Consider the following 11,038-nt stretch of genomic DNA (forward strand, 5'->3'; position numbering starts at 1 on the left):
AGCAAAACTTGACCAGTCTCACTCGCACGCCTGACAATATGGAACGCGTCCAAATTTGAGTAATGCCAATTAAACAGTTGAGTTTAACCCCTAAACCACTTTTAAGTATAACCTCACAGTTACAAAGGGTTGGGCCCTGAATACACTTGTAACGCCCGTGTCAGTTAAGCGTGAGTTTTTGATTGTGTATCATAGCTTTGCTCCAATTTACCAAAAGTTGAAAGCATTGTACAGTCTTCCACAGGAAATACTGCTTCAGATTGTTTGCTGCTCAATAGCCATCTACCACAAACCAGAGCTGTGCTACAAGTTAATTCTGCATATCCAGTGAAGCCTCTTTAAATTGCAGCACATAAATCATTTCTAAAGAAGTCTCAACATGTGATAAAATTGACACCAGCAAGCTGATAAACATGCCGCAAAGTGACAACCATGTCACTACCTAACATCTCAGATCCAGTTCCGGTGTAAAACAATTTGAATTAAATTTATAAAATGAAAGAGCTCCAAAATTTGCAACTCCAGCAATAAAGGATCCCCTGATTCTTATCACCGTCCCAATTATTTAGTACCCATACCCTGGCCACAAACAAGATTATATAAAAAAGACATCAGCAAGCTGCAGCAAACATGGTAACTAGGAGGGAAACGCTCGTGCATGTGCCATGCATGTCTATGCGTGCGTGCGTGTGCCTGTGCGTGTGCAAGGGGGAGAGAGAGAGAGAGAGAGATCATTGAATAGTCTAATACCTGAATTATCCATTGGGTTTCCTGCAGGCACAGGCTCAGGCTCCTTGACGTCAACAACCACAACATCTGAGGTGAGGAAGGTCTTGGCGACTGAAGCTGCATGCTCTAAACAGCACCTCACCACCTGTTTTTAGAGAGAGAGAGAGAGAGAGAGAGAGACAGAGAGAGAGAGACCACTCATATGCTCGAACAGAGATATTCGCAACCAACAAGCATACAGAAACCTCTAGTTTGGGCCTTCTGAGTCATCAACTTAAAAGCTGCAAACTGTTAGAGACCAGATCTTTGATTCCTTTGTCAAAATTCATATCCCCCATCTCCATCCTGACCCTTCAGCAATAACTTGAAACCAATCCCCAGTCAACTTGTACCTTTACAAGTCTTATCTAATCAAACCATCTAAGCAGGTGCAACTCTAATGCTTCCTATAGGACTTGTTTCATTACCTGAGTTATCTGGTAAACAAATATAAAGCACGTAAATCTGTTTATGTATATATATTTTAGTTAAAACTTTTCAATCGAACAACCCCCTGGTGTTTTTACTTTTGCCTCCATTCCTTGCCTGTTTTAACAAGCATTCAGCTTGGGCCCTTGGCACTCTCATTTCTTGGAAAATCTGCTCAGACCCTCTCTTTATTATCCACATTCTGATTGATACAAGACCTTATCAGATAAAGAAACAGTGAATTGTGCCAAACTTTAACACCATCCAATATTGGATTTTAAATATAGAAATGTGTATGCCAACTAGTGCAGTTGGCAAAGTCATCGGGCTGTGGTACCTAATGATCCAGGTTTGAATCCCACCCACACATAGGTGGCTGGATAGAGGGTAACCAACTCCCTTTACTAGAAAAAGTAAATATATGAATTGTAGAAATTAAAAAGCTTATCATATGGTTCTACACTATACTGCCATCTATCACAGGTTACAAATCCTGAAATCCCATAGGTTATAAAGCCGCTTCCAACACTTCTGTTTTAAACTAATATACATTGACAACATTTCTAACTAATGTTGAAATCGAAATAAAAACGCATTCATTTATAACCTAAAACAACAAATAGTAACCATCAAGATAGGGTATCAATCCCACCACCCCGAGCCGGATGGTTCGAGGCATGCCGGACCACACTGGCAACTAACCGATGAGGTTCAAGCATTCGATTCGGAACACCCGCAAAGGTGGAGCAGGGAAAAAGGGGGAGAGAGAGAGAGAGGAGAGGCAAGGAAAAGACCAGCACTGGCCCGTCGAGACCGTCGGAGGGCCACTAAGGCCTCGAGGGCTCCTAATCTTCCGCGAGATGCAACAAGAGAGAGAGATATATATAGAGAGCAGGAGAGAAGAGGAGGGAGCGGAAGATGACAGAGAGACCGTTGGACGGTCCAATATTGCCCCGCAGGGCCCACAGGTTCGAAACAGGAGTTTGCCTCTGTTTCTTCATGTTTTTTAAAAAACACAATACACATTGAAGTCGACAAGGAGATAACCCCTATTTCGAACCCGCAGCCTTGCAGAGCAATGTTGGGCTGTTCGGCGGCCTCTTTGCCACCTTTTGCTCCTTCCTCTTTTCTCCCTTCCCCTCTCTCTATCTCTCTCTTCTCGTATTTTCTCTCACAGAGGACCGCAGAGCCCAAGAGGCCTCAGCACCCTTCAGTGGCCTCCGCGGCCCTCCGGTAGCCACAACTGGTGTCTCCGCCAACCTCTCTTTTCTTCGCTCTCTCTCCCTCCTTTTCTCTCTCCTTTCTTCTCCGATTCATCCCTCATTTCCATGTCGATTTGAATCCGGTACAGGGACGTACCAACTCGTACAGCCAACCGACCAGTATGGGATCTGATTCCGAATCAATGATCCTTACAGATAAGGCCCAATTAGTCACTGATGATACCTATCATAGCGTTGAACTCAAGAATCCTACATAATTTTTTAAATGTGAACAGACAAGTGATCAACCTGTTTCACCTAATAGAATCAAGTATAGAATTCCACTTGCAACTAAGTTGCACAACTAGCTGTAATAAGATAACAAAAGCAATGAGTTTGCGGAAGACAACAAACCTTAGTTGGGTCAATAATACCCGCCGCCATCAAATCCTCGTACTTTCCGGTTGCAGCATTGTAACCATATTTAGGGTTATCACTAGCAAGCACCTGAAACAAGAAAAACAGTCAAGATGTTCCACACAAGCAGCAAACTAAATGATTTTATGCATGAACTTTAATGAGCCTGCACCTTCTCAATGACCACACTTCCATTGACACCAGCATTTTTAGCAATCAATTTCAGTGGATAGCTCAAAGCCCTCTTCACTATATCCGCCCCAACCTGCAATGACATCAAGACAAGTGACTTAGCACTCACAATCAATTTGAACATGCATTCAGCATTGGACTTTATTTCTTTTTTTGGAACAGGAAAACAAGCGCCCATGTCCTGTAAATGTTTGATCTGGCAGAGATGCAAATATTATTCACATTATTAACCTTTTGCTCATCGTTCTCAAGAGTCTCCTTAATGGCATCAACCTTTGCCGCAAGCCTCAAAAGAGTACAGCCACCACCAACAACAATTCCTTCCTCAACAGCAGCCTGAGCACAAAAGCATAAAGAGAATAGGCCTCAACAAGTAATGGTGTGGTCAGCATTTAGGCCAATTTGAAAAATGGTTCAACCACCAACAAAATATACCTTTGTAGCATTGAGAGCATCTTCAACTCTCAATTTCTTCTCTTTCAGTTCTGTTTCTGTTTGTGCTCCAACCTACACAATAATCATAGCACATACAAGTACACTGCACATAAGGAAAAAGGAAAAAAATTCATCAACATTGCGATTCCTGAGATTATCTGTTCAATTTACCTGAATGACAGCAACACCACCAGAGAGTTTTGCTATCCTCTCATTAAGCTTTTCCTTTTCATATTCTTGTTCAGCAGCCTGACAAATAAGATGAAAACAGTATTAATATTGGTTTCCAAATCATAACACATGTTAGCAGAAAGTAAATGAAAGATCATCTTCTATACACAGCAATCAAACCTCAATCAGATTACGGATCTGTGCAACTCTTTTATTTACTGCTTCCTGTGTGCTCCCATCACCAACTATGGTGGTTGAATCTTTGGTTAGTACAACCTTTGCAGCAGTACCCAAGACCTCTTTGTCAGCCTTATCCAGTGTTAGCCCAACTTCATCTCTTATGACAGTTGCTGCACCCAACAACCGAATATCACAATAAACAGACAGGTGTAATAATCCTAGGTTGCAGCAAGAGAAGATCTCAAGAAAAAATGCCTGTGAAAACTGAAAAATATAATAACCTCCAGTCAGTATTGCGATGTCATCAAGGTATTGACTTTTGCGCTCTCCAAATCCAGGGGCTTTGAGTGCAGCAATCTTCAATGCCCCTCTAAGCCTGTTCACAACAAGAGTTGCAAGTGCTTCCTGTTCAATGTCTTCCGCAATTACCAGTATAGGATAACCCCCTCTGATGGCATCTTCCAAAACATTGATGAGATCTCTTGCATTTGTAATTTTCTTGTCAACAAGAAGCAACTGAAAATACAACAACAACACATAATAAAAACTCAGATATATGCAAACCACAGAGGAAATGCCAAACGAAAATCATATCAAAATACAAAAAAGCTCTACAGTCAAGTTCAAACCTTGCAATTCTCATATTCAACTGACATTTTCTCACTATCTGTTACAAAGTAGGGGGAAATATAACCACGATCAAATTGCATTCCCTCCACCACATAGAGGCTGTTCTCTGCACTTTTTCCTTCTTCAAGTGTAACCACCCCCTTCCTACCCACCTTGCTCATAGCCTCAGCTATCATGTTTCCTATTTCATAGTTGTTTCCAGCACTCACTGCAGCTACATCTGCAAGTTCACTGTCTTCAACCTGCAGCATATGATGAAACACATCAAAACCAGGAGCTTTTTCAGCCACTGAGAACGAAAAAGCAATTACCGAACTTGAAGATAAATTAAAACTTGAAACTATCGGATTTTAAAAAAGTTTGCCGGAGTTGGCATCTATAATGACAGAATCTGGTAAAATTCTCACTTTACCTCCTTAGACATATTCTGGAGTTCAGAAACCAGTGCTTTGGCAGTTTTCTCAATGCCACGAGTAATCTGAACTGGGTTGGCACCTGCTGCAACCACCTAGACAAATTACAGACATTCAGTTTATCACAACAAAAATTCATCTACATCCAATGAAGTAATTAGGAATTCAGATTTGGGATAGCGTACCTTAACACCTTCAGCAATCAAACCTTGAGCAAGAACAACAGAAGTAGTTGTTCCATCTCCAGCTAAGTCATTGGTCTTTGCAGCAGCTTGCCTTACCAGCTTTGCACCAATATTCTCAACAGCATCCTCTAGTTCAACCTAAAAATAATTATCGTGACAATGCACATTTAAGAACAGGATGCTTTATTGCTGCAAGAGTCAAATGTTTGAAACACACTGACTAGAAATGAGAAACAGAAGAAAAAACCATAAAGCACCAGGCAAAAAGAAAGAGAAACTTGATTGTTTTACAAGACAGATGGTAAAATTTCTTTTAGGTATAAATTAGATGCTTTAGTCACATGAATAAGGTGTGAAACACCAGAATTTTTTTTTTTACAAAACTGAATTAAAAGGACAAACAACTGTTCACGGTTCATTGGATAAAGGAATGCATCCTTGGATTGGTTGAAAGTTGAAACAACTACCAAGGAATTATACAGGCAACCCAACATTAAAGAGAAACCACAAGTTTTAAAGTTAGCGCATTGAAGCTGAAATATAGATAATCTCAACAAAAGCAGTTTAAATACATGACAGTTACATACCTCTTTGGCCACTGTAACCCCATCGTTGACGATTTTAGGAGATCCATATTTGCTCTCCAGAACAACATTTCTGCCTTTTGGACCAAGAGTAACACCAACAAGGTCTGCAAGCTTATTTACACCAGTCTGAAATGATAGGGAAGGAAAAGGTGGCTTAGAAAAAAGCAACTATCATAAAACACCACCAGTCAGACCAAGATTGTAAACAAATATGCATCATAAAACCCACTTGCAGTTTTTTAATAGCAGATCCATCCTTGTTAAAGTACAATTCCTTGGCCATCGCACTGATTTTTGAGTTACATCTTTTCTGTAGGCGCACATTCTGCCTCCTGCCACTGATGGAAGTAGATGATATAGAAGAAAGAGAAGAAAATTGGGAAAGCTTTTTAGTAGAAGCCGAAAGCTTGTTGTCCATTGCAAGGCCAGTAGGAGCAGCAAAAGACATGGTGCTGAAAGCTGATGCCATTTACTGACAAAATTATAAAGAAATTATCAGTATACTCCCAAAGACAGTCATTTATACACAAGCCATGAAAGCATGAACCATTCCATATAGAAGATTATAACCATGTAACGCAGAAAGGATACAGAAGAAGCGGAATTGTTTAAATTAAAAAAAAAAATGCGCAAAAGCAACAGTTCATGTGAGAACTTCAAACAAGATAACAAACACAAAATCCCACTCTTAACAGAACTCAAAACAAGATAACAGACATGTCCAATCTAGAAATCGAGAAAACATTACATATTTGCATACATTGACCCCAAGAATACATAACAGGTTTTAGCTGCACTGAATGATTTAATTACCATGAAACCATTTAAAGCATTTGCAAAAACAAGAAAAATTCAAACTGTTCACCTTTTGATCTAAAAGGGATCAACTACAAAAAATACGTCCATCATGGAAAAAATAAGAAACCGTCCAAGAATACAATAAAAACCATTATAAGGAAAATGACGTATTATGCAGCATCTGTGGTGTGCCAACCCACAGGAAATAATCCAAAATCTTGCAAGCATGTTATCTCAAGTGAGCAATTAAATTGTTTCCCATATTTCAACAGTTATTTTCTATTCTTTACTTCAATTGGACAGTGAGCTTCCCAACAATCACCCACATAGATGAAGATTTCCTTACTCCACATTTACAAGTCTTGACAAAATTTTTTTAAAAAAACTAACTCTCCAGACAAGCAGTTGTTTTACTGCCCAATAGCAGAACTGTGTTTATTATAAGTGTGAAAAATAGTAATATACCCGTTTTTCCAGGCTAAATAGTAATAACAAAAGATTGGGTATACTCCATCATATGCATTTATTTGTAGCAGCTTCATCAGCTCACACAGTCGTTTTTTCCTCCTAAATAATTGGCATAACACTAAGTTGACTTTTTTTATTAACTAATTCATGAACAGTGGATAAGGATAGAACGCATAAGCTACACGCTACCTCATTTATCCCCCACTTTCCTCCTAATTCTAGCAAAGCTACTTTCACAAAACCGCATCTTTTTACATCTAATTGCCAGAAATCCAGATTAGAGACTGATTCAAGCTTTTAAAAGTTAAAATGGAGCTACCATCATCCTGAAATCCATCACTTTTACATATAAGTGGCAGATATCCAATCGAAATCATCTAAGAATCAAACTTTAGAACCACGCAACAAACCTTAAGCCCCAACCCTAGCACAGATTCCAGACCCGCAATCCCTTAAAAACTCAGCATTCCGCGGAAAAAACAAGGCCATGAGAGGCGAAATCGAAAGCGGAGAACTCAAACAAGGGAGAAGAGGAATACCTGAAGACGGATTGGAGGACTAGTGTTTCGGGGTACTTGGGCAGATAAAGCTCGCTGCGACGCTCACCTATCACCTTGGAGTCGGTTTCCGGCGAGCGCCGGATGAGGTTTTATAAACGAAGGGGTTTTGGCTTCCCCTTCACGCTCGTGAAGCTTCGAGAGGATCTGAGCCGTTGGATTTGGAAACGTCCGACTCTTTTGGGGCTTGGAGAAACATCTAGAAGGCCGATGATGTGATATTTTTTTTAATGCATGTGCTTACTGGAACCGGGTTTAGACCAGACGCGAGGCAGGAAATGTGTATTTTTTTTTGAATAAATTATGTCCGTAGTTGAATTTTTTAAAATAATTTTTAAATTATAAAATTTTAAAATTAAGCCCTTCAATTATCTGAATTTTTTAATATTTTATTCAAATTGGGAGACACGAGAGCTCACGAAGGTAGGAGACGGGAGGTGAGGGTAATGGTGGGGAAGGGAGGGGGGTAAGAAAATTCATGAACCTTTGTTTGAAAAAGGAGGAGGAGAATAAAAAAAAAAATATATCTTACTTTTATTTAGATAGGGGGGCTAATATTTAGATAGGGGGGCTAATAGAGAGATAAAAGTATTTTTATATATATTTTAATAAATATATTTTTTTTCATTAATAGATATATTATTTAATATTTATGATATTTTCATAAATATCTATTCCTTTTGACAAATATACTTTTCAAATCTACTCTCTTTGATTCTTTTTTTTGGCATTCATATGAACTATTCGAGAATGATTTTAGCTTTCTGAAATGCTCATTCTTTTGATAAATATCCGTTCTTTTTTTTTGATTCATAACTCAACTTTCTGATATGATTAATTTCACTCCTGAACATATTCAACTTCATCTATAATGACTAAAATAATCTATATCAAGTTTGATGACCATTCTGGATCATCATCTTCCGAATTTGTATATAAGTAGATATTTCTTTGATTTTACTATTATAGTAAAGGAGGAAATTTGCTCATAGTGGCTTTTATGAATAATATTTATGTATATTCTAAAATATTAATTTTTTGAGATATTTATTCCCATATCTAGGTCAAATAAAAAAATTAATATATAAATTTTTAGATAGTTTAACTAAAAGAAAATGAATTTCTAGGTAGATTGACTAACCCACTTCAATAAATCTGAAGTTGGTGGGGTATTTGAACTCATGGCATTTTTTTATCACTGTAGAAGCATAACTTGTTTCAAATCTCCAGATAATTACATCACAGATTCAATGTACTCTATCATTTTGTATGAAGATCAGTCGTTACTTTTACGTTCTATCTTAAGTATGTACATAAGAATTTTATAATTTTTTCATAGCATTTTCTTGTGTACTCAAATATTTTAGCCAACATAACCCAGCCTTTAGACACCTTCTATATTGCAGGTAGGCTATGAACAGATCCAAAAGAATGTGAAATTTTCATCAGCAAATTCATTATAGGTTAGTTGATTGATGGTCTCGGGTTTACTAGTAACTTGAACAACAATTTGGCCTAATACTCTCAGACATGATATTTTAACCTATAAAGTGGCTACATTAATTTATAAAGTACATAAGCAACACTCATATGTTACAAAAAATATATATATAAAAAGAAGCAAACACATAACGCTGACAGCTGCATTCATTAACCACAACATACCATACAGCTACATATCCTGAATAAATTGGCGTTCACAGTAAAAGGGTATAATCTCATAGCAAAAGCATCACAATACCACATGTCAATATAGAAAAATCATTCATCACCACAAACTATAATATCACCATATTATCATAGAAATATCATCTACACCAATCCAACAAAATAAAAATAAAATATCATCACTGCAAAATATAATATCATAATATAGATATGTCATCACTACACATATCACAATCCAACAAAATATTATCATACACCAAATCCATAAACTAAAAGCTAGGTGAAGAGGAAAAAGTTGGTGGATGAGGGGGATTGACACCGAAAACCATCTAGATCAAAAAAACTTTTGTGCCTTACCATTGGTAATCCAAGCAACACTCTCAACTTATCTAGATTATCCACAAGAAACAGATAGTATTCATCAAAAAGATTGTCCTCAATGCCTAGCTCAAGAACTAGAACAGCAATCTCATCCTCTTTAATGGGAAGCCGGTATTTTCTTGTTGATGCTTTAATAGCATCTGCAACACTCTTGAGCCGATCCCTCAAAATTTCAATTTTATCTATCTTAGCTTTTCTCTTAGTTTTCTTAGAGGATACATGAAGCATGTATCAGACGAAAAGGGAGAAGAGTCAAAAAGAGAACTATTCACATTGTACATATCATCACCAATTCTATCACCATAATTTCCATCGTTACTATTTCCATCATCTTCATGAATTGATGCTTGATTTATTGATATCATGTAATCTATATCATCAATAGAATTCATATTACCTTCCCTTCTTAATCTCTCTCATCTCAGAAGCTGTCTCAGCTTGCTCATCAGTCGCTCTATCAGCTCCATAAAGCACGTATAGCTTATTGTAGTTGAAAAATGACTTGTTCCTCCATTCTTGAGCATCAGGATTACTCTACAAAACAACAAATAACTTTAGTAAAATAACTTGAATGCGAGAAAAGGGTTCCAAAAAAAATTTAATCCTTGAAGTTAATAGATATACTTGAATCAGTGAATCCCAAACTTTTTTCAGCATCAAATATTCCAATCTCTGGATTTCAAGTAAAATCACTCAAACCACCCTTAAAGAAGTCCCACACTGGAGCGAACTTCTCTTTGACAAGTAAAGGGCAATCATAATTATCATCAACATAACAATGTAGAGAAGACCAATTTGTCAAGCCTATGTTCTTATGTCCATGTCATATGAATAATAGTACCCCCCCAACTAAGCTTAATCAGAAGATTAATTATACCTTTAAACATCAAAACATGGTGACAACTCTTGTATCTTCACTTGTTTTCACTCAATTAAGGTATTAAAGAAAAGTCTGTACATTTACAGAAAGTATAAAACTATTGCTTGGTGTTAGTAATTAAATTTTAAAATGCATAACTTGCTTGCCATCAATTGATACTATTTGTTCTTACAATCTATCAAGGAGAGCTAAAATATCCAAATCTGTACAGGACTGAACAACAATGATGAGACTATTATCTTGATGAATTTGAACTTTGCCTTTGTGAACCGTGTGTTGCTTTCAGAATCCTGAGTGCCTCTTCAGCAACCTATGAAGTGGAAGCAATTGACTAGAAGTTAGGCATTAACTTGGACATAAGAGATAAAGCACTTTGAGAGCTAGACTTGTGACAAAACAAGTATGCGTGGAGCTTCAATAAGTAGCAAAATACATGACCTTTCAATGGGATGTCAATAAAAACTCAAGATATGGTATAAAAAAATACAGCACCACTTTTATAATATAATAAATTCAAGAGATAGATGAGTTATCACATTAAATCATTTTCAAATTAATATTACATTCATGTTATTATGTTTATCAGGGGAAAAAAAATTTTGATTTTGATATTATGTTACAAAGAAACCATAAGATTAATGTTATATAACAAAGAAACAATAAGATTTTGATATGGT

At 37.2% G+C, this 11,038-nt stretch overlaps 1 protein-coding gene across 1 annotated transcript; it reads right to left on the bottom strand.

Annotated features, from left to right (window-relative positions):
• Window positions 1-323: 323 nt before the first annotated feature.
• On the bottom strand, window positions 324-7,586 carry LOC105060637 (ruBisCO large subunit-binding protein subunit beta, chloroplastic). Its single transcript, XM_010944426.4, has 15 exons — window positions 7,415-7,586; window positions 5,839-6,081; window positions 5,610-5,735; window positions 5,023-5,160; window positions 4,837-4,932; window positions 4,424-4,666; window positions 4,076-4,310; window positions 3,795-3,964; window positions 3,615-3,692; window positions 3,444-3,515; window positions 3,240-3,344; window positions 2,989-3,081; window positions 2,814-2,906; window positions 751-874; window positions 324-579 (listed from the first exon to the last, which is right to left on the bottom strand). The coding sequence occupies exons 2-15, from the start codon at window positions 6,076-6,078 to the stop codon at window positions 566-568; spliced, it is 1,827 nt and encodes a 608-aa protein (XP_010942728.1). The 5' UTR covers window positions 6,079-6,081; window positions 7,415-7,586; the 3' UTR covers window positions 324-565.
• Between the last annotated feature and the right edge of the window lie 3,452 nt (window positions 7,587-11,038).

The sequence above is a fragment of the Elaeis guineensis genome, chromosome 16 (assembly GCF_000442705.2).
Source record: "Elaeis guineensis isolate ETL-2024a chromosome 16, EG11, whole genome shotgun sequence".
NCBI lineage: Eukaryota > Viridiplantae > Streptophyta > Magnoliopsida > Arecales > Arecaceae > Elaeis > Elaeis guineensis.